This window comes from Drosophila novamexicana, unplaced genomic scaffold (assembly GCF_003285875.2).
Source record: "Drosophila novamexicana strain 15010-1031.04,08,12 unplaced genomic scaffold, DnovRS2.1 tig00000485-arrow-pilon, whole genome shotgun sequence".
NCBI lineage: Eukaryota > Metazoa > Arthropoda > Insecta > Diptera > Drosophilidae > Drosophila > Drosophila novamexicana.
In genome coordinates this window covers 2685987-2710630 of record NW_020824808.1, presented here as the reverse complement: position 1 = coordinate 2710630, position 24644 = coordinate 2685987, and the positions used below count along the sequence as shown (strand labels likewise).

Genomic DNA, 24644 nt, shown 5'->3' with positions numbered 1-24644 from the left:
ACTGTTGACGCATATATCTGTCTCTACGATTAAATACATGCAATATATAACATATCGATAGTTCGATTACTTTTCTTCGACAAACAACATTATCTGCTCATTCATTCAATTCGGAAGAGAGCGTCGACCAAGTAGGACGCTAAAATCGCGATTGTGTACTGTTGTGTCTACCCCCGTATTTATTGTTTTTGTGTTTGATTATTTTGTTGAATGAAAATGTTTAAATAAGTGTAATGTAAAGACTTAAGTTGTTTTTATATTAATCAAATAACAAATGCTTTATCAAACGCAGCGTCTTTTAAAGCAGTTCATGAGAATTTGACATTTACGCGATGTTGCTGTAACAACAACAAAAGCGACTGCAGGCAGAAATTGTGGCACTGCAGCGGCGAGTTGGCGTTTCGGCAGTTTGTGGACCTAATTCGCGGACGCGGACGCACCCACCCAAGTCCAAAACCAAAGCCCCAATTCCAATTTGCTGTGTAACTAGGCGCGAGTGTGTGTGTGTGTGTTTGTGTTGAATGTGTGTGCGCGGGCGAGGCAGGGACAGGAGCATGGGCTGCCCAGCCGGTTTCGGTGCGCGAGTTAATTGACAAAAAAAAATAAGCAAAAAACAACAAACAAAATAATACAGAGAAAGAAGCATAAAGCGCATGAGCAAATAACGGCTAATAAAGCATGCAACAAAAACAACAATTGAGAAACACTGTAAACAAATGCTTAAATGTTTGTGCATGTACCACACATACACACATATATTTATGCATGCTCCTTGTGTGTGTGCAGGTTTTCAAGTAAAGCAATCCAACAACAGCAACAATCCTCACCATGCATACCAGGTATTGAGTGAGAGGTTCTAGCACATAGTTCTATAATTAGCTCGGAGCTAGCTCAGAGAATTAATTCCCACATATACGCTTCAACACGCCCAACCCGTCCCGCCCACACATTGCGAGCGCCATGCTACGGTCGGATCTGCTTCATTTGACCATTCTTGCGTATTGCTGCTGCTGCTGGCTGTTAGTCAATGCGCACAACTGTCAGCATCAACATCCCAAAGCACACGAGGTGAGTACAAGAACCCCCCACACCCGCCCAATCAAAGCTTTATTCGCCTCAAAATCCCTAATCTGTTTGCTTTTCCATTCTTCCCCTTGGGTGCTCGTGTGTGTGTGTGTACATGCATGCGTGCGGTCTTTCCACCTCATAAGAACGGCTCTCTCAAGACTTCATAAAACTCTTAATTGCTTTCATGTACAGCTTAATTAGGGGTTTAGGTGAAGCTTTAAATACCGCTGCTGCTCCATATACAACATTTATTCTCGCAAGGGAAAAAATTTTAATTTGCTTTATATTCAATTTTAAGTGTTGGCTGATGCAAACGCCTTTTTTTTGAGCAACTGGCAACACTTAAGTTATTTATTGCTTATCGATGGGATATTTGGATATTTCCCTACAAAATTGTTTGGCAAACTATCATGCAAGAAGAAAAATAGACCATAATTTAAAGATAATATAATTGTACTACAAAATAATGGGATTATAATGTGGGCTGTGCGTTTACAATTGCTTCTTAGAAAAAAAAACGTCTAATAAATCCCAAAAATTATACAAAAACGTTGATTAGTTTTACCACTACAAACTAGCCGGGGGCTCGAACCGGGAGTATGGTTAATTAGTTGCCCGAAGTGCTGGGTCACTTACACAGCTTCACAACCAACACTGCCCTTAAAAACGCTTTTGCAACACTTTGAAATATGTGCATATATTTGGAACTAGTTCTGAACCGAGCTGAAGCCGATATCTCTGTGAAATGATTAAAATATTTATTGAATGCGTTAGTTTCTTGCATTTGCTGCTGAAATATGATTTATACTTTAGTGACTTACACGTTTGGGGCGCAGCAGAGACCATAGTTCTCACACACAGCTCCGCGTGATGCTTTTGGCAATGCATTGACAAATCCATTGGGTAATCATATACAAATTATAATTGAATGCAGCCACATGCGAAGCTAACGGCCCAGCGACTTGGCGGTTGCCAAACGCCCACGGCTCGAACCAGGCGCGAGGCTCCAACCGGCTGTGACCCGGTTTAATGTCTGGGACTGTCCGACACCTGTCGTTCTTAACTGCAATCGACTTTAGTTTAATTGGCGCTCCGTCACAAAAAAAAAGGTCACCGGCAATTGTGGAAAAACGGATCATTTACATAATTATTGTAGAGCTGAAGCTGGTTGTGCCCGATTCAAGTACTGAGAATCGAATTGAAACCTTTGAATATATCTGCATTACATTTCAGTAAAAGTCAGCAATAAGCGAGTGGGAAAACCCCTCAAAAGCGCTGCGTGTTCTTAACGTATTAATACCCTGCAAATGTGAAGTACACGGATGTAAAGATGGTAAATGTTGTAATGTTGTAAAGGTTGTCTGTATTGCTATGCTGCGATTATTCCATCTCTATCAACTGTTATACAAACATCTTACCAATCTTTCCATGTTTAAACTTTTTGAGAATTGTAACGAAAACATTAAAGCAAGCTAGCGCAAAGTTCATTTTCTGTTTCCATTAAAGTTTAATAGTTGATATCTCGAAATTCATCATCAAAAAATATATATTAATGATGTAAAATGCGAACGAACATTTTTGTTCTATTGTCCAGCATAGCTTGTGGCAGGGTATCTGCTGGCCGCCCACACTGTTGAGGTTAATACGCATACAATTATTTTAATTAATTGTAACTTGAAACGTTTCAAATGCAAGCATTCCGGCAAATGCCCCGCCACAATTGCCGCCCGCCCGGATCCTGATTGCTCGGATTTATGCGAGTATGTAAATGCTGCAATAAATGCGGGTACTCCGGACAACCAAGAGCTGGAACCCCGACACCTCCAGCCAGCCATCCCATTCAAAGCCGCAACGTTGCCTTGCCCAGTGCTCAGTTTTAATTACGCTTAAATAAATTTAAACAGGCTGACGTAGCAAATTGAATCATTTGTCACGTCTCTCAATAAATACAACGATTCCAACCATGATGATGCCAGTTTAGCTGGCAGTATTTCATAAGTCGGGTAGAATAACCCAAGACAATGAATTGAAATTGAACAATACGAAGCTCATTTTATTGGAAATCTTAATAGTTCTAGTAATTGACAGCACGACCTCCTTGCTAGTTCAATAATTATACAAATTTTTAAAAGTAACAAAGAAATAAGGTGTTTTTTTTTTTTTTATAAGTGAAACCTGACTTAAATGAGGGGATTTTCAGACAAGTTTTTTTTTTGTTTTTTAATTAGGTTAGGATGATATGTAACTGATGAATTCCCTTGACTCTTTTCGATTTTTTCAATATTTTCATTTTTAAAAACTCGTAAGAGTGCATTCCATTTAAACTGTTATCATAATAAGTATGCAAAATAAACTGTTTTATTGTAAGACAAGAGTAAGAGAGTATGTTTAGCATCAAAAATTGTCCAAATATCTAAGCCTTTGAACCTTATGTATAAACACATCCGGAATGTTGCACCTTTTGGAAACCTCCTCTGGTCCTGTAATAAAAACATATTCCTAAACGTATTCCACATATAAACTTTAAAATTTCATAAAGATCGGACAATAAAAACCGAAATCAATTGACAAAGAAAGAAGAAGCACAGAATCCGAATTGCTTGCAGCAGCAGCTTGGTTTGGTGCAGGGTATCTGCTAGTTGAGCACTCCCGACAAGAGCACTCCCATCTTTAAATGGACTCGTCGTCTGATCTAAAAATACATTTGTCAAAAGTTGTAATCTTGTTAAAGCATTCTATATATTATCCGGCCCAATTATTTATTTTTGTTACTTTTTTTTGTTTGTTATTATTTATGACTCTGTATTTGAGTTAAGGCCCAGATACATAACCTCAACAATTGAGCAATGTCAACGAAACTAAGTTAAAGGGCGTTTCTGCTCCGTTCCAAGTTGGTAAAGAAGACCCGTAGAGGTTATTGAAACAGCCAACTTTGACCTCGAGTCGTCTGCATAGATTTCTGTTTGTGCTTATTGCATTTGTTTGCCATTATAATTGGCTGTAGGTTGCATATTTGCAAACGCACACACACAAACACAGCCTTTCTCACACACAAACACACACATTTGTACATCCGTCCTTGTGAATTGTGTCTCGTTTTGAGACTAGAAAGTGAGAGACATTTATAATTGTAACTGTAAGTGCAAAAATTGCTTTTGAATTTTTTAATTAAGATGTGCTTGCATAAACAATTTTTATACTCTACAGAGTGTATAATAAATTTGTCATAAACTGTGTATCGCACAAAGGGAAATAACTTTTAAATGGATAAAACATAAATATTATAAATTATACTAATTAAACTCAATAGAACTTGGGTTATATCCTGCAGTACATATGTGTTAATCGTTCTATATCATAGCAATTGCCTGCTTGACTCTGTTTCACTTAATTGTATTTTTTAGTTAAATATATATTCACTTCTTTGAACAACGACAAGCTTCAGTTGAATAATTTGTTATACAGTACATATCTGATATATACTTGAAAGAGTATTTAATAGTCGGCGCAGTCAACTGTTCCTTCTTGTTATACGCAGTATACAGTGCACTACAGAGTAGCTAAGCACATTGAAGGCGTTGTGTAAACAATCGGGCAAATAAACAAGTGCAAAAGATAAAATCGCGCAACTTATCTCCAGCTGATGCTGTCTGTGTGTGTATGTGTGTGCGTGTGTGCGTGCGTGTGCCGGTTGGCAGAGAAACAAGTTTGTTGAAAGCCAACGATCAGTTAGTCAGTTAGTTGATTATGCTACATGGCTCGAGGCTAATTTTGAAACACACGCCAGGCCAATATTATGAATTAAATAAAACGCAACAAGTTGCCGTAATGACAACTGTAAGACGATGTTTGTGGGTCAGTCCAGGCTAGTGCAGTATTTCAAGTAGGTGGCAACCTTGAAAAAATGTCGCCTGTTCGTTTTGAGTGCAACAACAACTCTCTTACAGGCTGCAGCATTGCAAAATGAATTTCTGAGCATATTCAATGAGCGTAAAATTGAATTTGAGTTTGTTCTCAAATAACGTTCAGCTGCTGCCTGCTGCCTACTGCAATGTACCGTTGTGCGTTGCTGGGCGCCTTGTGTGTACGTGCTGGAGGGAGGACGACAAATTCAATAATCTACAGTTGGAGCGAGTCGGCCGATTTCATTCAATTTACGTCAGTTAGCGACTCAAATTGAAAATAATTCACTGTAAAGATTGCCACTAGTAGAATGATGCGTTAAATTTGCGTAGTCCGGCAACTATTTGATATTTGCGTGCGTCTGTGTGTGGATGTGGTTAGTTTATTAATGTGCTTTTGTGTGGTATTCATGATTTTAATTAAGTAACATGTTCGTTGCGGTCACAATGTGAGGTAACAAATAAATTGAGCGCGAGAGAAGCAAATAAACCATAAACTAGCGCTGCATGCAAAGTAGCTGCTGCTCAATAATGCATACACACATACGACGCACAAACATACGTGTGTACATATTGAGTATGTAAAGGAAACAACGCTAGCCGCCAGGGCTACAGCTGAGCTTGAGCGCCCACAGAGCGAAAGTGAAAGCACAAATACTCACTCACTGCTTCACTCACTCGCAGGCAGGCAGTCAAGCTTGAAAGCTTCGATTGATCTGGCCGGCGCGAGCATTGAACGCAGGTGACAGACGGCAGTGAAAAACTGCGGAAGATCGCCAAAGTGTTGACAAAAGGCAAGACGGCGGGGGTGAGAGTAAGAGAGAGGTAGGCAAAAAAATGTCGTCATGGCTTAGTGAACGAATGACAGATTGTCTGCCCGAGGCACGTAAATAATTACTCAACATAACGCCCGCTCGCGTCTCTCTGCCCCCTCCTTACGGCTGATCGATTCACTTGCTCAAATTAGCATGCGCAACTGTTAAATGCCCGGCGCCCGGCGCATGCGTGCAGCGGATCGTGTTTGCTATTTATGGGTGTTTTCTGTTATCGTTGTTATTGTTGTTTGACTAAAAAAGCAAATACTGGAGGCAGCCAGGCGCAGCATACGGTACATTTCTCTTTTTGTTCCCTCTATTTAGCCCCGATTTCAATTGCCTTAAACGTGAGTCGCATTTGAAGACTGGACACGCTCGAATGTGGCACGCAAAATAAATTTGTTAGATAGTTGCATTTTGTGTGTTAGTAAGCTACTTGAGCTACCTGAGCATTACGTCTTATCGCAGATTGAATAAGCATATTTTCTGTGCTTAGAAAGTGTGGCGGCAGCTCCTGCACCAATTCCATAATACATTTTCTAGCATTGTTTCAAATCTATTTAAATAGCATATATGCATGTAGCGATATTTTCAGTATAGATTTCCATACGAAAAACGGTATGAAATCTTTTTTAAGAAATTTAAATATGATCGTTCAACTTTAATTGATAAGTTCCTCTTTTAATCTCTATTTTGTCGTCTTTTAATTAATTGCTTTAAATTTGCAATGTATATAAATGCGCTTCACATTAGCCTCAAATCAATCTTAAGCTCATGCTTTGCATTTCCTTTACTCAGGGAAATTCCCTATTTTATTTGTGATACCATGATTTTGTCGTTCTTAGATCGGCGGAGTTTGTCGCTTTAAAACGACATAATTTAGCCAAAGTCAACGGCGGAAATATGTCATAATTTCGCCAGAAAATAAGCGTCATAATTCCGCATGCAAAATATACTGGATGGATGTTGTCGGAGGCAGATTTATTCATAATTTGGGCGGAGATATGTCGTCGGAAGTAGATGTATGTCATAATTTGGTAACTCGCGTCTGCTTCTAAGGCTGAGAGAGCAATTTTTTAACAATTCATAAAAGTATGTATATAGTTTGACCAAAGAAGGTAAAAAATATTCGCAAAAATAAAGAAATCAAACAAAAATTTGAAAAATAATAAATGAAACAATTTGAAGAAAATCTAGGTAAAGATTATAAGAATCAAAATGAATTGAAATTTAGTTTAAGATTGGCTAGAATTAAAGGCTGACGCTTTTACTCACAGCACAAATGGATTTATTAGTTTAGTATAAATCAGTTCAAATAAACAAATAAAACGGCCAACATGAAAAAATAAACATAAATTAATCAACTGATATTTCTATAATTAAACGCATGAGTGAGTAAGGCGGAAGTATTTAAAATTGCCTTCAGTAAGTAAAAAGCTAGGTAACAGGGAAATACATATATTTATACAATCGGTATTCAAATACGCCACATAAAGTATAATTAAACTGAATATTTTATACAACAATTTATTTATTCCCATTTCAATTATTATTAAACTGGTCTCGAGTATGTCGAGCGATCCATGGAATCTATTTGATATAATTTGCAGAGCCATTTATGTGACAGATCAATAGATTCTTCGAGTACCACGATGTGTGTAATGCATATTGCCCAGCCTCAACGGGGAATCGTTTCATAATGCTCAGTTCATCCAGCTGAAATGCCTCCAGTTCCATGTACGTATTGGCCTAAAGGGAAATAATAAACACTAAATGCAACAAAATGAAAGCAAACCTACCGAAAAGGGACAGCTGTGGTTTACATTTGTATAATCTTTCAGGTAATGAAACATTATTGCGGGCAGCGGATGTCGATTGGGACTCTCAAAGAATTTACACAGATCCACTTTCATTGAGTATAGAAACGGATGCCAACCGCCACGTTCACGTTTTAAAAATTTGAAGTTCACTTGCAACTAAGTAGAAGTTTTCTTGTATATATTAATTGATCTGTTGCTTTAACAGTTATATTTACTTTTGATATAGTTTCTTTCAAATGTAACCTAATATTTAGCAAATTTTGAGTGCGATTAATCGCTCGAATGCGACATTCCTCAAGACTTACGACTCGGGGTATACGAACGGTGCATTCTAGGCTCTGGAATTTAAAAGATCCCACGACCTGTATGGGTTTTGGGTACTGAGCACCATATGCTTGATTAAACTTGCTTCAACTCACCAAACCCAGTTTAAGTGTATATAAAATAATAGCTAGATGTGTCCTCCTCATGTTGACAATTTAAACTAAATTTTAAAGCCTAACGCAATAATTTTGTATAGTTAGGATTACATTAACAAATACGACATACGAAAAACCAGATTAATGATATTTGATATCCAAAAAAAAAAAAATAATTACACGTAAATCATTAACGTACTTCCATTACATATTTATTACTAAATTCATGAGTTATACAATTGCAGTGTTGTAAAACGTGTAGAAAACAACAAGAAACGATTGTACTTGAATTCAATTAAAGAATATTCTTGTCATTTTTCTGTTAAAAAATCAAGCAAAACTTAAATTCAATTTTAATTTACAAATTCAATCAACGTAAAAAATAAATCTTTTAATGATGCTTTTATCACTTAATGCTTGAATAAATTGCACCTTTCCCATATTTCCACCCATCGCAAATAATATTTCGTTTCAATTTGTATGCGAGTGTGCATGTGTATGTGTGTGTGTGTATGTGTGTGTGTGTATGCAGGTGAAAGAAATAAGTTCAACAAAACGTCAATGCAATATTGCAAATGTTTTCCGTAAAAAGTTTGACAGTTGCCAAATGCGAAAAATGTAAATCCTTTGTTACAAATTCAATTTCAGATATCGAGAAGATTAATTACGCACGAATATGTATTGTCAAACATTGCTGAGGTATTTTTAACGTTTTTTGTGTTTTGTGTTTTAAATAGTTTTTAATAATGGCCTGTTGCAACATTCAAACAGCTAAGCAAGCGCACAGTGGGGCAAATCGCCTTAAAAGTAAATAAATAACAATTTTTTTCTTTTCACTTTTCGACAATTTTAAATTGAAGTTTTCAATTTAATATTTTATTATAATTGTGTAATCGTTTTTATTTTAATAATTTTCACTGTTAATTTTTTTTATTTACATTTGAAAACACTCCAAATTTTTTTGAGCCATAGCTAAAATCAGAATGTTATCGAATAAGACAAATTTTTTAAATTATCAATTTATTTTAATTTTTTTTATTTTAAAGATTTGGAATTTTTAAGAAGAGCTTTAGCTATGTATTTTATATTTTTTTATTTTCGGATATAATTCGCAAGCCCATTGTGCAACGATTGACACTGGCGCTAAAAGCTTGCCACATGTGGCAGCTCGGGGGCTGCGGCAACGTTTGCCATCAGCGCAGCGCATTGTGCGTCAGGTGCTGCGGCTCATCTTTCACCTGGCAAATGCTCTGTGTTATTTGTGCGGTTGAAAGCGGTTTAACGGATTTGAATGCACAATTCGCATGCGAAACCGCTAAATGAGACGCAGTTTTAGGTTGTAAAAACAGGTGGGGCGGTGTTGAAGGAGGGCGGGGGGGGGGCAGTAGCACCCCTTTGCATGCAAAGTGCTGTTCACTCTTGAGGGTCGTCACGATCTTCCGAGGAAACTATTGTAATGTTTACTTTTGTTATCTAAACGATTTCCATACGTTCGGCAGCTGCGCATTTGCACGGGGTTTTTTTCTCCTGCTATTTGCTTGGATTGTAGACTTTGGAATCCCCTTCAAACTACGCCACTGCATGTTGTCTTAAGATCAGCGTTTTTTTCTCTTCTTTTCGTGATCGTTGTTCTTTTTTTTTTGCTGAATAGACAAATATAGATAAATTGCTTGTATTGTTGTTGGCATAGATAGATACAATGTTTATGTACGTTTATATGGTTCTTATACTCTCACAGAGGTTATTATAAATTTATTGTGAAAAGTGTAACGCAGTGATAAGGATTCTAAATATGTGGTAGTAGTCCGGCTTTGAATCGTATTTAAATGGAAAGATTTCGTATTTTCTCAAGATATCTCAATCAATGTCCAAATAAACGAGAAATCTTATCAACTTCTTAGAATCAATAAAATGCAAAATTTACCTTTGTATTATAATATACCCTTGTAGAGGGTATTATAATGTTGTCGTGACATGTATAACGCACAGAAGGAGACTTCTCCCACTTCACAAAGCATATACATTCCAGATCTGCATCAGCAGCCTGTCTTTCTGCCTGTTTCTATGCGAACTAACCGAGTCGATCTAGCCATGTCCGACGGTCTGTCCGTATGTATGAACGCAAAGATCTTCTGACCTATAAGAGTTAGAGACTTGAAGGAATCGATAAAAATCTATATCAAAATCCTGTTTTTAAACAATATGTGTAAATAATATGAGCTGGAGTCACCAAATTTGTCATGTAACTTCTAGAATAGTATATATATATCAAGTATCTTTCATATATAAATCACATAAATACAACAATTTATACTGCCCAACAATATAAGACACAATTTAAATGCAATTGATTTCTTGAGAATACACAAATATTCTATAGCACAATAAGATCTACTGTAAAAAATTTCATCAAGATCGGTTAAGAAACACAAAAGTTATTAAAGAAAACATTTTTTGGCTGGCCTCGAGTTTGGTGCAGCAAGCGCAAATTCTAACAATTTCTGTACACATGTATACGTATGTATGTTCGAGCCCTAGCGAGGAAACTATTTTTTATTTTTCAAACATCGGGAGCTTCCGACTAGAGCCTCTTACTTGATTTTTCAAGGAACTTTAAGCAAACTGTAGCTTTATTTTACCTCTTGCATATAGTAAAATCCTAAATCATATTTATCATATTAGAATAAGATGTAGTTTTCGTATAGACAACTCTTTATTCAAGGCTTCATTTAATAAATAAAGCAGCATCTTATCAATCTGATTAAAACTAGCTTTCCTTAAAGAACAAAGCATAGCTTGGTGTGTCACAGATGTGTATCGCACACTTGCTTTGTGCCCGCAAGAGTATGTGATCTTCGGCATTACTCAGAACAACTTTTCATGCTCATTATTTACAATGAATGTGCAGGTGTCTGGAAATGCCATTTAGCAGCATTTAGAACTCACATCTACTCAATCATGGCTCACGACCAGTCCCAAGCTGCAAATTGTGCCATTAAATTAATTTGAAAATCAAAATTGCCTTGTTTACATTATTAGTTAACGATAATTAACTCATTAATTGCTGTTGCCTTTCGCTCCAGCTGGAAGCATGCCCATGTGCTGCTCTTTATTATTAAAGCAACCAGATAAAACCTTATATCACATGCAAAAATCTAGCTTCATTTCACTTTCATTTTTGCCTGGCGCTGAAAGCGAATTAGCTTTCAATCTTCAGTGCTGGGGCGTACGACATACATGTATCCATGTACCTAGAATACCCTGTTGCATTTGCAGCTGGGTAGAATGAAGTCGTCCAAATGTATGTTACATACAAAGCTATAACATAAAATTATATTTGATTTATGTTTTGGCGACAGTTGGAGCTTATGTGAGCTTGACATGTCGGTTTTAGCATGGTATATCCAGATCTGGAATATTGTAATTAGCATATGCCTTTTAAGGCTCTTCCATTCCCTTTAAATTTGAAGAGAAACAGCCTGTGTGCATGCGCACATAAAGTGGCTATCTTTAAGCCCAGCAAATTACACAACGAACGAAAGATAAATACAAAAGTAATTAAAGAATTAATTTTTGCCTAGCTGGAGCGGAGGGATGTAGAGCTTGTGGCACGCAAAATGTTTGCATTTCACAATCTTTCCCCACTTTTAAAGGTATATATGCGGCCACTTTAGGTTAATTTAACCGAAAAGTGTCTCAAGGGTATCCAGGGTATCTGTCGGTCGCAACGATTCAACTAGAGCAGTGAAGCGCAGCCGAAAGATTCTCTCCCGAAAAAAAAAATTGTGCATAAGCGTTGAGTGTGTTGTCCGCTTGCTTGTTGTCCGGCCAACCATAAATTATAATAGATAATCAGTCCAAATGGCTCGGCATGGTCTTTTGCATATTCAACAGGGTCTAAATTATGCACAATAATTGGCACACATTGCACAATGGCCAAAAAACAAAGTGAAACAACAACAACAAAAAATGGCAATAAAATAACAAATGCGCGAAATAACAAAACAAACCCAATTTACTGAAAAGCCCCAAAAATCATTGACATTTCGATGTCTCAATCGTTCGACATTTTGGCGGGCAATTTGAAAATTAATTTCACTGCAATTTGCCCAAGAGCCAATTACGGCTGCCTTTTTTCATTTTCTGTGTGGCCTTTTGTGGCCATGTCGTCATCTCTAATTGTCTAATTGTTGGCAACATTTTCGCTTTCGTTTAACACACAATTTAAAGCAAACCCCAAATTTCTTCTCCTCCCCCCACTCGTTACAGGTCGTTCACGGTGTGCGCATACAGCTGGCCCATCATCATGATGCTGACGATAATGATGATGCTGATGATGGCGTTAATGACGTGGCCAACTGGAACCCCAGTCCAGCGGTGCATAGCATGCGCCGGCGCAGCATTGTCGCCGACCAACCGCTGCGCATTCTGCTCGTCTACGATGAATCTGTTTACAGGTGAGCCAAATCGCCCCACGGCCATACGGCCACAGCTGCAGCTGCAGCTGCAGCTTGAAGGTGCGAAAGAAAAAATACAAAACAAATGAAAAATGAAACGGTTCGACTCGACTGCGGCATACTTCGTTCGCAGTGCTATAACCAAAGCTCGTAAATCGAACCGGTTTTAGCCTGTCATTCGAATATTTTTAAACTGTGAACCGAATTAAACCTTTTCTTATATAATTTTCAATTTGTAAAGTTAGTCCTAGTAGCAATTGATATTTGGTATTTACTTAAATATTTTCTACTTCTTGATTGAAAATCTAAAACAGGCTCCAGCCTGCTCACAAAACAAACGTAACGAGCTATAGCATATTTTCGACACGCCGACGACTAAATACCCTTGTAGACATTTGCTTTTTCGGATATGTGAGAATATTGAAGCTAGTAAATGCTGAGTTTAATGAAACTATCTTGGAAAACATCATATTTTTCCAAATTTGAACCCTCTTTTCGAGATTTCGCATATAGATATGTAGTGAAACTTATAAATGCCGGGTTTGGTCAAGATGTCTTGATACAAGTACTTATTTTTCGACTGATCCTTCCTATGGCAGCTATAGTGGATATATTTGTCTGATCCGGCTGGTGCTTAAATATTTACTGCCTGCGATACTAAGGCGTATCTAAGCAAGGTTTCAAGAAGTTAGCTTTAAGTCTGAGAGAGTAGGTCACATAAAATTTGTAATAACAGTTTGAACCAAAATCTGGTTCGAATCGTGAACCGAACCGAACAGAAGGAAGGTTGAAATAGAGTCCTCTTGATAATTGGTTTAGTAAATATCATTTCGAGCGAATATTTAAGGAATAGATATATATAAAGAGGAATATATATATATATCATCAGTAGTTCGCCTGCTCTGAAGATATTTGCAGATGTAACATATAGTTATAAATTAATATAAACGCGTATATATACTTTAAAGTTACAAACCAATATACTCTTTCCGACTCTGCGAACAGAGTATATAAATAAAAATTGGCTCTAATTGCGCTTTAATGGCCAACTGTTTACCATTCGACTGAGCCGAATGTCAAGTTAAAGCGTCGCCGGACCGTTAGCCATTTACCTTTCATTGAGCAACATCTGAAGCCAAAATTGGCTGCGCTGCGTGCGACGTTCAATTGGTTGAGCTCTTTAAGGCTAGCTCTGATTGCGACACACTTTAACTTGGCTGCGATTGAAAATGACGGCTAATCGGCCAAAGCAAAGCCAACACACAACGCCATGCCCCGCCGTTCATTACCAATGCCAAAGCGCAAGGTCAGTTCCAGGAATTGTTACCTTAGCAGCACATTTCGCATGTACTCTGCAAAACTGAGCATACGCCACATGACAATGCGGTTGGTTCAATCGAAATAATCTTGAAAACTTGATCATAAAACATCTTGAGTTATGTGATGAATAAAAAGTGTTTACACAAATTTAATTCAACTAATGACCCAGCCAAAACGATTAGGATATCTCTTTGGCGTGGCCGACTAGCAGATACCCTCTTTTAGCTATGCTGCCGATAGAAACATTCTACCTTCTATCTTTAGGAAATTCATATATATAACTAGCTGCCCTAACCCGGCTAAGTTCTGTGCTTTCAGTTGTAGCTATCAATTTTCCACGCATATTCCGCGCGTGGAATTCCACGCTTAGAGTTATACTTAGCACTAGCTAGTATTCCCCGGCCTTGCGCGTGGCAATTATTGTGCTTTAAATTTTAGTTATAACTTTACAACTTTTTCATGCGTTGGAATGTACAAAACTTTTTAAATAAACCTTCATACAAATTTTTGAAAATGAGTTTTATCCGATGTAAAGTAATAAACTTGCAAATTTGCCGCCAAATTATAATTTGCCAAAACGCGAGCTAATATTTAAATATATTAAATATAGATTAATCAAATAAAATATATATATATAGTATTATTTTGCGTTATTCTAATTAATAAACAAGCATTTCCCGGAGCCCGATGAACGTTAACTAATCGCCATTTATTTAATATTTATCTACTTGCAGATTGGATGAGGAACAGTTTAATTTAATCAATGTAAGCTAGCTTGCTGTAATCTTAAACGAAAACATTTTATAATACTCGGTTTACATTTGCAGGACACGGTGCTACCCGAGGCGGTGCAGTTCTGGGAACAGGCGTTGATGGTGCGCGAGACCAAGGGCGTGATACGGCTAAATCGGTGTGTAATAGCTGCGAACGCTTTGTAACTGAAGCCTAATACGCGTGTATACCTTTTTTTTATTTCCTATAGCAAATGCGACAGCACCCAGGTGTATGTGAAGAACGGCCACACCCACTGTATTGACCACTGCAAGGCGACGACTATGTGCGGCGAGGTGCAGGTGCCCAACGAGCATCTGGATGTGAGTTAAGCACCTTTATATACAATATAAACGGGTATTCACCAGCTTGCGCCGTCTCACGTTTTAAGCTTTAAACTTTAAACAATACTTCTCTTTGAACCCACATTTTTAACCTGTGCAGTGGATTTCCCGCAATCGGTGAATTACAATTGCCAATTTTTACATAAAAATTGAAAATAAGCTTCGGGTCGCTCAGTCAGTCTGCCAATCACTCATTCAATCAGTCATGTAATTTATTTCTTTATCAATCATTCAAATCAATGTCTTTCGTTAAATTACTTAGTCGCACACTTAATCAGTCAGTTAGTCAATCAATCAATCAGTGTGTCAATCAATCAGTTAGTTAGTTAGTGATTGAATATCAATCTGTCAGTTAATCATGCAATCAATTACTCAGTCGCACACTTAATCAATCAGTTAGTCATTCAATCAATCAGTCAATTAATCAATCAGTTAGTCATTCAATCAAAAACTTAATCAATCAGGATCATCATCATATTAATAATTACTGATTCCTTCTCTCCATTGCGATTGTCAGGTGTGTCGCGTGTGCAATAGCACGGGTCAGAATTGCCGCATTGATAACAGCACAAAGCCCGGAGATGGGATAGAGAATGCTGACTTTGTCTTTTATGTGTCGGCACGACAGACACAACGCTGTTTCAAGGGTCTGACCGTGGCATATGCGGCTCATTGTCAGCAGGAGGCGCTGCTGGATCGTCCCATAGCGGGCCATGCCAACCTGTGCCCCGAGAGCATCAGCACCAAGCCGCAAGAGCTGCAGACCTTGATATCGACAGTGAAGCATGAGATTCTACATGCGCTGGGCTTCTCGGTTAGTCTGTACGCCTTTTTCAGAGACGACGATGGTCGACCGCGCACGCCGCGCAAGTCGGACACGGGCAAGCCCTATTTGAATGAAAAGTGAGTGCCAAAGGGCGTTCAAAATTAATCCATGCTTAATGTATACTCTCTTCAGATTGCAGATTCATCAGTGGAGCAACGAAACCATACGCAAAGTGGAGCGTCCCAATTGGTCAGTGCGTGGTGGTCATGTGACCAAGGTGGTGGATATGATGGTCACGCCACGTGTGGTTGCTGAGGTGCGCGCCCACTTTGATTGCAATAAGCTGGAGGGCGCAGAGCTGGAGGATCAGGGCGGTGAGGGCACCGCCCTCACACACTGGGAGAAGCGCATACTGGAGAACGAGGCAATGACGGGCACACACACCCAATCGCCAGTCTTTTCACGCATAACCCTGGCGTTGATGGAGGATTCGGGCTGGTATCGTGCCAACTATTCGATGGCCACGCCGTTAACCTGGGGTAAGGGTTTGGGCTGCATGTTTGCTATGCGCAGCTGCAAGGATTGGATCCAAATGAATCATGATAGGTGAGTGGCCATCTGGCTTAGCTTTGACTCATTTACTTATATCTACTCTGTACTCTCCGCAGAGGTCGCTCCATACATCCCTTCTGCTCCAAAGTTAAACAGGATCCGTTACAAACGGAATGCACGGACGATCGCAATTCCGTAGCGCTATGCAATCTCATCAAGCATGATTACGAGCTACCCAAGGTCTATCAGAACTTTGATAGTCTGAACAACATAAAGTCCGGTGAGGAGGGCTACTATGGCGGCTCTGTTTCCCTGGCGGATCACTGTCCTTACATACAGGAGTTCACTTGGCGTAGCAAGAATATTATAGTGCGCGGCTCCCACTGTCGCTTCGTGGAAAATAATCCCAGTAAGCTGTGGAATTCCATTTATATCGAATGAAAGTGCTGATGAATTGATTCCTTTTGCAGAGCCCGAAAAGAATTTTGCGCTAGAGAGCTACGGTCATGGTTCCAAGTGCTTCGATCACAGCGAATCTATGTGGGAGGAGCGCTCCTGTCATCAGACGCGTGAGTGGCAGCATTGGGGCAGCGGCTGCTACAAATACAGTTGCTTCGATGGCCGCCTCCACATACTGGTGGGCAACTATAGCTACAAATGCTCGTTTCCGGGCCAGAAACTTTCCATACGCATTGCGGCTAATGATTGGCTGCATAAGGGCGCAATAATGTGTCCACCTTGCCATGAGCTGTGCGGCGCGCATTTTGCCGCCGAGGGCAAACAATGCCGGCCGGGCGAGGAGCCCGACCCACTCAATAAGTATCCACGGGATAATCTTGAGTGCGGCGCTGGAGCTCAGCGTCCATCTGTGGCCATACTCAGCGCTGTGCTCTTAGCTGTGCTGAGCTATGCTAGACCTAGATAAGTCCTTGAATCAGGCACCGTTAAATGTTCTATGTTTTAGTGAAATTTGTAAATTCTATTTGTACAATATGCTCAATTTGTCTAGCTGTAAGTCGTAAATGTAATGTCCCTCCCCCTCAATATTAATGTTATATAGATATATATCTATATATATACATATATATATATGTATGTATGTATTTGTAATTGTATTTTATCCCGATATGTGATCTTTACTAAGGATATGCTGAAACGTTATATTCGAATCGGGTCCAGGCCATTTTAGTTTCTTATGAAAGGGTTTCAATATGACGTCTAAGCACATCTCTTTAGTTCTTTTTCTTCTGCGCTGATCTAAACATTCCAAAGTTTTGACGTTTTTATTTACGCAATGAATAGTCACAATCCCAACTATTGTCTATAATAATAGATGTGATTGTGTCTAAAACAACATTTTTATTATTTGTTATTACATCTACAAAAGTCTTTGTTATTTATTTTTTCGAAATTCGTGAATTATCTTGTGATTTATATGTCGGCATTTTTGCCTAAGCTTGTTTCCGATGTGTGCTCGAGGCATGGCAATTTTTGGCAGCCTAGCAGCAGCATTTAGGATCTGTACAACCACCCTGAAAATAATCAAATTTTCATATTCTAATATCTAAGCTGAATTTGTGAATAAAATCTATTATATATACATATATGGAAATGTACAAGTAGTTTAAACAATTAGACTTTATTTAAATATGCTGCTTTTGGGAGTGTGTGCCATTTAGGTGCACTCCTCCACAATCTCGTAAAGAACCTCATCATCAGCTGCCGCCTCCAACTCATCTCCGGATATGATGTCATTTGTTGGGTCTGTGGTCTCCTCCGTGACCCTTACACGCATGACTGCCGTGCCTGCTTTCGCTGGTTTCTTGACACGCTTGGAACTGTGGAATATGAAAATAATATCAATGAAGGCGAAGAACGATGGTCCCAATTGACTCACGCTTCAGTCAGTTCCGTGATCATTGGCAGCAGAGTGGAGCGTATAACACCACGTGCCTCTTCCTCGGCAAGCTCCTTGGGATGCGTTTTACGCTTGTGCATGCGGCAATTGGAGCCATTTGAAAAGTCCTTGCCACAAAAATTGCACTTGTACGGCCGTATGCCCGTATGGAGTATCAGATGTGCCTTCAAAGTCTTGCCACGCTTAAAAGCAGCACCGCAGACATCACATTTGTACTGTTTGGCATCCGTGTGGACTAACTTGTGCATGTTAAGAGTGCGACGTGTATTGAGCTTTAAGCCGCAAACGTTGCACTTGTAATCGTTATTTGTGTGCGTGTCCGAGTGTATCTGTGGAAACATAAGGATCATTAGAGATACTATATGTATGCAATGGAACACTCACCTTTAGCCTAGCCTTGTTTTTGAAACTTCTAAAACAGATCGGACACTCGAACGGACACTCATCGGTATGAACCAGCTTGTGCTCGTTGAGGGCCGTGATTGTTTTCATGGCTTTTCCGCAGCAGTCACAGATATACGGCTTTATATTCTCGTGTATGGACGAGACGTGCCGCTTGAGAGCTCCGGCTGTTGTAAAAGACTTTGGACAGTAGCTACAACTATTCTCCGTCTTGTCCTTGGCATGCAAATGGGTACGATAATGGGCAGTTAACTGAATCTCTGTCGCAAAGAAGGTATGACAGCGTTTGCATTCCAGATTGTGTTTATCCGTGGGCACCAGGCCATGAAACACGGCCATATGTCGTTTATAGGCCAATTGATTCTTATAGCCTTTGCTACACGACGTGCATTTGTATTGATTGTGTCCATCATCGACATCTTCGTGCTCTGCCATCGGAATCTTTCTGAGTTCATCGGTTGCTCCGACATCCTTTTGTATATCTTCATCATTTGTAGGTGTCGCTGCAGTTTGTGGATCAGTTTCAGCGTCGTCTATATTAGGATTTGGCTCCGAAACGACCTCTGTATCTTCGCTTGGTGCTTCCTGTTCAACGTACGTATTAATCGTGGTTGATTCTGGTTCAAAGTACTCCTTGTCCGTAACATCTTGCTCAACGTATGCCGGCTCAGTCGTCTCTTCGTTTTCGGCGTTTGACTCGTAGGCGTTTTCCTCATCATGATCTACAAATGGCGATTCATCGATTTCGGCCAGTTCAGCAGCCTCATCAATTGCCTCGACCATTTCATCGACAATGTATTCAACCGCATCCGCGTTGGACTTTTCAATTGCACCCTCCAAGGTCGCATCCTTCGAAACAATGTGTTTCCATTCATCTGGTTGCAAGCCACATTCCTTACGCAATTCGTCATAGTCTAAGTTGACCTGGGATCCAGCCTGCTGCAGTCGGCTAAAAAGTGTTTGAACCCGACTGACTCGGTCGGAGAATTCGTTTAGATCCTCCACCAGCGTGTAGCATTCCTTACACAAGGCATTACTCAGTTCGTCCTCCATTTTGATCTATTTAATCACAAGCGGTCAGCGGTTTTTGAAATATGCATAATATGACAAGCACTTACATTGACCCAGAAGTATTTACCAATGGCCACGGCCAGAACGCTCGTCCAAGTTTGATCACCGTTTCGGAAATACACATTTACATTGTCTGGATGGTCTTTGGCGCAGAGTCGGCACCAACGGTGCCAGCTGGATGCATCTGTGCGCGTCGGCGATTCCTCGGCTGCGCTTCTAACAGTTTCACAACCCGTCATTATTGATGTTAAATTAAAAAAAAACAAAAAGGCAAAATAATTTTAATATACAATTCACTATGTTGTGTTTGGTGCAACAATCGATGTTCGCGCTGGTATCGATACCTTTGGTCACCCCCGCTGCCAGAATCGTTATCGAAAGCCGTTTTTGTTATCGAAATGCAAAATGAAATTTATTTTATAATTTTATATATATTTTATATAACTAATAATCTCAAAACATATAATCATAATTTTAATTGCAGTCACAATTGGGCGGATCAAATAAACATATTGGCTTTAAACAATACCGACAGTAAATTATAATTACATTTTTTCGCTATATTATTTCTTATTAAATAAGTACTGGGAAAAAAAGTATATATAAGTTTATAATTTCATAGAATGGTTCAATTGCAGTACGAACATTAGTTAGATGTATCCGGTTCCAGTTTGGGTATTTTTTGTGACCTTTAAGAAGAATTTAGATTTATTGACCATGTCATAGGCATGTCTTCATAGCTATGTTTACGGACTTACATGACACGTAGCTCCTCCAGAGTGGGTACACTGAGACGTGAGGACATGGCCTCGCCCTCCTCCTTTTTGAGCTCCTGCGGATGCTTCTTCAGCTTGTGAGCGCGACAATTTGCATTGCAGGCAAATGTTTGGCCGCAGTATTTGCAGACGTAGGGACGCAGTCCCGTGTGGCTAAGCAGGTGCGACTTGAGTGTTTTGGAGCGTTTGAAGAGTGCGCCGCAAACATCACACTTGAATTTGCGCTCCTCACTGTGCACCAGCTTGTGCATGTTCCATGTCCGGCGAGTCTGCAGCTTTTTGCCACAAATGTTGCACACATAGCTGGGCTCTTCGTGTATTTGATTGTGCACCTTCAGTCGAGCTCTGTTCTTGAAGCCAGCCTTGCATATCGTACAGTTAAACGGACGATCTTCCGTATGCACCAGCTTGTGCTCGTTGAGTGCCGTTATGGTCTTCAGCTGCTTGCCGCAGTGATCACACACATAGGGCTTGGCATTTTCGTGCATGCCCTCCTTGTGCAACCTTAGTGCTGCGGGCGAGGACAGCGTTTTGTTGCAGAGCTCACAGAATGTGTTCTTATCCATCCTTGGCCGCTGTTCGACTTTGCGACAAACAACTCTTAGATGCTTTTGATATGAGGCTGGATTGTGATACATTTTACCGCACCATTTGCACTTCATGTTGCTGCGCTTCGAGGGAATATCTGAATTTTCATTTTCCGATTCAACATCCTCCCTATCGCTGTTGGTTAAATTATCCTCAGGCTTTACGGTACTTGTAGGGGGAGAGTCTACCTCTGGTAGATACTCCAAATTAGCATCGGGGCTTAAAGAACCCTTTTCAAGCCCTTCTTCAGTGTGTTCCGGTAGAGCTCGTTGACCATTCCCAGCCTCACTGCCGCTCTTTTCTGCCTTCGGCTCGTCTTTCCATTTCACTTTTCGTTTCTTCACTGTTTTTTCGGGTGAATAAGTTTTGCGTAATTTTGAACTTTTTCGTCGAGTTCGTGGCTTAATGGGATTATCATGAACTTCAATTTCTTCAATGTGCAAGTGACTGACAATCATTTCTTCGTCGTTTTGCAGCGGTTTTGTTACCTCAGATTCCAAGCCAGCACCCAAATCTACAAACTCCCGCTTTGGCAGCTCACCGTCCAAGCTAGTGTCTAAATCTACAAGCTTTTGATTTGATAGCTCCGCTGATATTGTCTTTACATCAGCGCTCATTTGCTTTGCTGTATTGTTCTCCAATTCCGAAACCGGTTTGATTATGTGCGTCCAGTCGCCTTCCCGAAGTCCATACTGCTGCCGGAGCGCTTCCATATCGATCTGCTTATTGGGCTCGGAGAGCCGCAGTACCTCAAAGATGGCTTGAACTTTGGTGACATGTTCGGCAAAGTCAATTAGCTCGCTAACTAATGTATAGCACTCTTTGCAGAGCACGCCGCCAAGCGCGTCCTCCAGTTGCATCTGGTTTGAAAGTGTGGGATTAATTGCACGAAACACATTTTCCAGTCCCCACTGCCACTTACATGCACATCGAAATATTTCCTAATGGCCATCACCAAGATACTGTTCCAAGTGTTCTCATTGGCACTTGTGTATATTTTGACGTTGCCCCGTGCATCGTCCTTAGCGCAGAGGCGACACCAATTTAGCCAGTGGCTATCGCCAATTGCAGCCTCACAGTGTTCCGCCATTGCGGGGCGGGTTAAAAACGGGTCTCTGAGATTACTTTAATGCTCATAAACAATTTGTTTGTATTCTGGACATGTTTTGGTTATAGGAAATAGGTAAACACTGAATTAGAGTGACCAAATAAATACCAAATTGTATAATATTTGGTATTTATTGGTGTGTGTTTAATTGAAAATGCTAAATCTCAATTTTTATAACGATTCGTGCTTTTATTCAATTTTCATAGTTTTAGGTTTACGCAGCCGCTCACCTTTCTCCATGCCCGCAGCTCTGAAAAGGAAATTATATGCCTTTAAATATATCATAAGTACATGGAATAAGTAATTACTTACAAGGCACGCAACTCATCCAACGTGGGCACACTTTGTATACGGCACGATTTATCATCATCCTGTTCATATTCTATAGGATGTTTTCTTATTTTGTGATCCCTGCAATTGGCACCGCTGGCAAAGTCCTTGTTGCAGTACTTGCACGTATATGGCCGCAATCCCGTGTGACTCAACAGGTGAATTTTCAGAGCCGTTGAATTTTTTGTCGCGGTACCGCAAATACTGCACTTGAACCGGCGCTCGTTAGTGTGAACACTTTTATGCTTATTCCAAATGGCACGCGTCTGCAATTTCTTGCCGCAGATCTCACACTCGTAACTGGGCTCGCCGTGTGTTTGGCTGTGTATCTGTTAATTAAGAGCATATATTAAAATTTAGAATTATCTGAATCTTAGCTATCATCTGCCACACACACATCTTCAAAGCATTATCAATAGGATTATGATAATGCATCTGAAATAGAAGTTTCAGATGATTGTTTATCATTAATTATTATTTTCCTAAACCAAGGGTAACTACTGTGAAGTCAGCTGTCTTGAAGCTTATTCCTCATAGATAAGGCACTTACATTGAGTCGCTTTCTATTTTTAAAGGCCGCATTGCACAATGGACACACAAAGGGCCGATCCTCGGTATGCACAAGCATGTGCTCCTTAAGCTCTGAAACTGTTCGGACACGTTTACCGCAGACATCACAGACGAAGGGCTTCTTTTTCATATGCACGCGCTCTATATGATACTTAAGTCCATTCTCCGATGATAGCTCCTTGTGGCAGACATTACAAGTGACTGGATTTTTCCTGTTTTGACTGTCGTTGAGATAACTATGCTTCACAGCTCCTGCTGCTTCTGTTTCAGCTTCGGGCACTGGAGATGCGAGCAAAAGTCTGGCTAGTGCGACATTTTTACATTTCGAATCGTTTTTGTCTTGCAAGATAATACTCTCATGCTTTCGAGGACGACCACGTTTTCTTTTAGTGGTACTTTGTGCGGATTGATTGGGATTGAAGAGTTCATCTTTATCTGCGCTATGATCCTTGGCAATCAATTGATTTGGCTCGTTTGGCGTTAAAAAGTCGAGCTCCTCTTGTGATACCTCCCAATCGTCGTGTACCTCAGTTTTAACCGATTGTTTGGGTCGACCACGTTTTCTTTTTATAGCACTATTCGGAGTAGTCTTATTCTCTTCCATGGGATAATCTTCCAGCCAAATGTGATTTTGTACCAGCTCTTGCTCAATGCTCTCTTCATGGCTGCTTGATGGATCCTCGTGAAAATCCGCGGAAGCTTCGATTTCGAAATCTATAGCTTCTTGGTGCTCATTTGATTCTGCAGTTTCATCGTGTTGCAGCTTTTTCGAGCCCTTGGGCCGTCCACGTTTTCTTTTTGCCGGAGTAGGTAATATGGTCAAATCAGGTTGAGGATCACTATCAACATCTTCATAAAATATTTGACTGCCGTCATCTAAGCTGCCTTCACGACTGCTCAATTCTTCCAAATCTTCTGGTTCCGTTTTGTAGCTATGACCAGATGAGAACTTTTCCTGTAGACCATATTGTTGGCGCAGAGCATGCACATCCACTTGCTCGTTGGGCTCGGTGTGGCGCAACAGCTCAAAGATGGGCTGCACCTTGTTGACATTTTCTGCAAAGTTCAGCAGGTCGCCTATTAAGGCGTAGCAATCGCTGCACAGCATGCCACCCAATTGGGGCTCTTCGAGACCTATCTGTAGTAGGAATTAGGTAAATAATCACACATTATTGTTTTACTCCAGTTGCTTACCTCGATATCAAAACACTTGCTTATAATACGCATGTATACATCTTTTTGACGCACATTGATGGACGCATCGTCGTTGGCGCATAGGCGACACCAGTCCAACCAATACCGTTCCGTATTTATTTTACTTCTTAATTGTTTCATCGCGTTGGAAAACTAATAAAGGCGCGCGAAATAAAACAATAATGTATATTATTGGCATTGCTATGAATTAGGGTGACCATGTCACGCATGTCAACACTGCGAGTGTCTGGCTGACCATATTAGTAGCAGCTGTTAGTGTGACCGCAGTTCGGAAATCAGGGCTGTCGTTAGCATTTTTATTTGGCATCGATGCTTTTTTTTTGTGATATCAAAGTGTTTTTACCTGGCTACGCTTGCGCAGTTTAAGAGTTTTATTTAAATTGTTTGGTTTTACAAATTGAAGGTGGAAGTGTGCTCAGGTGTTGAACAAAA

At 39.9% G+C, this 24644-nt stretch overlaps 4 protein-coding genes across 4 annotated transcripts; 1 reads left to right on the top strand and 3 right to left on the bottom strand.

Moving 5' to 3' along the window:
• Window positions 1-132: 132 nt before the first annotated feature.
• LOC115761322 (leishmanolysin-like peptidase) lies at window positions 133-17832 on the top strand. The gene is made up of 9 exons (XM_030703055.1): window positions 133-1068; window positions 12294-12481; window positions 14536-14566; window positions 14629-14711; window positions 14784-14895; window positions 15434-15819; window positions 15875-16288; window positions 16351-16643; window positions 16705-17832. The coding sequence occupies exons 1-9, from the start codon at window positions 961-963 to the stop codon at window positions 17157-17159; spliced, it is 2070 nt and encodes a 689-aa protein (XP_030558915.1). The 5' UTR covers window positions 133-960; the 3' UTR covers window positions 17160-17832.
• A 63-nt stretch (window positions 17833-17895) lies between these two features.
• Window positions 17896-19911, bottom strand: LOC115761323 (zinc finger protein weckle). The gene is made up of 4 exons (XM_030703056.1): window positions 19673-19911; window positions 18537-19613; window positions 18132-18481; window positions 17896-18072 (listed from the first exon to the last, which is right to left on the bottom strand). Exons 1-4 carry the CDS (start codon window positions 19862-19864, stop codon window positions 17910-17912), a joined length of 1782 nt encoding a protein of 593 aa, XP_030558916.1. The 5' UTR covers window positions 19865-19911; the 3' UTR covers window positions 17896-17909.
• Window positions 19912-20115: 204 nt separating this feature from the next.
• On the bottom strand, window positions 20116-22155 carry LOC115761336 (zinc finger protein weckle-like). The gene is made up of 3 exons (XM_030703073.1): window positions 21912-22155; window positions 20384-21849; window positions 20116-20314 (listed from the first exon to the last, which is right to left on the bottom strand). Exons 1-3 carry the CDS (start codon window positions 22077-22079, stop codon window positions 20272-20274), a joined length of 1677 nt encoding a protein of 558 aa, XP_030558933.1. The 5' UTR covers window positions 22080-22155; the 3' UTR covers window positions 20116-20271.
• A 109-nt stretch (window positions 22156-22264) lies between these two features.
• Window positions 22265-24510, bottom strand: LOC115761351 (zinc finger protein 624-like). The gene is made up of 4 exons (XM_030703096.1): window positions 24192-24510; window positions 22978-24135; window positions 22410-22756; window positions 22265-22347 (listed from the first exon to the last, which is right to left on the bottom strand). Exons 1-4 carry the CDS (start codon window positions 24330-24332, stop codon window positions 22287-22289), a joined length of 1707 nt encoding a protein of 568 aa, XP_030558956.1. The 5' UTR covers window positions 24333-24510; the 3' UTR covers window positions 22265-22286.
• Window positions 24511-24644: the final 134 nt, after the last annotated feature.

Bases quoted from the DNA above. Each gene is read 5' to 3' on its own strand.
- LOC115761323 (XM_030703056.1), bottom strand. From the start codon at position 19,864: ATGACGGGTTGTGAAACTGTTAGAAGCGCAGCCGAGGAATCGCCGACG. The intron at 19,614-19,672 runs GTAAGTGCTTGT...GTGATTAAATAG, and splicing joins GTAAATACTTCTGGGTCAAT to ATCAAAATGGAGGACGAACT. The intron at 18,482-18,536 runs GTGAGTGTTCCA...ATGTTTCCACAG, and splicing joins AAAACAAGGCTAGGCTAAAG to ATACACTCGGACACGCACAC.
- LOC115761336 (XM_030703073.1), bottom strand. From the start codon at position 22,079: ATGGCGGAACACTGTGAGGCTGCAATTGGCGATAGCCACTGGCTAAAT. The intron at 21,850-21,911 runs GTAAGTGGCAGT...CTTTCAAACCAG, and splicing joins GGAAATATTTCGATGTGCAT to ATGCAACTGGAGGACGCGCT. The intron at 20,315-20,383 runs GTAAGTCCGTAA...TTCTTCTTAAAG, and splicing joins CTGGAGGAGCTACGTGTCAT to GTCACAAAAAATACCCAAAC.
- LOC115761351 (XM_030703096.1), bottom strand. From the start codon at position 24,332: ATGAAACAATTAAGAAGTAAAATAAATACGGAACGGTATTGGTTGGAC. The intron at 24,136-24,191 runs GTAAGCAACTGG...TTCCTACTACAG, and splicing joins GCAAGTGTTTTGATATCGAG to ATAGGTCTCGAAGAGCCCCA. The intron at 22,757-22,977 runs GTAAGTGCCTTA...CTTAATTAACAG, and splicing joins AAAATAGAAAGCGACTCAAT to ATACACAGCCAAACACACGG.
- LOC115761322 (XM_030703055.1), top strand. From the start codon at position 961: ATGCTACGGTCGGATCTGCTTCATTTGACCATTCTTGCGTATTGCTGC. The intron at 15,820-15,874 runs GTGAGTGCCAAA...TACTCTCTTCAG, and splicing joins AAGCCCTATTTGAATGAAAA to ATTGCAGATTCATCAGTGGA. The intron at 16,644-16,704 runs GTAAGCTGTGGA...TTCCTTTTGCAG, and splicing joins CTTCGTGGAAAATAATCCCA to AGCCCGAAAAGAATTTTGCG.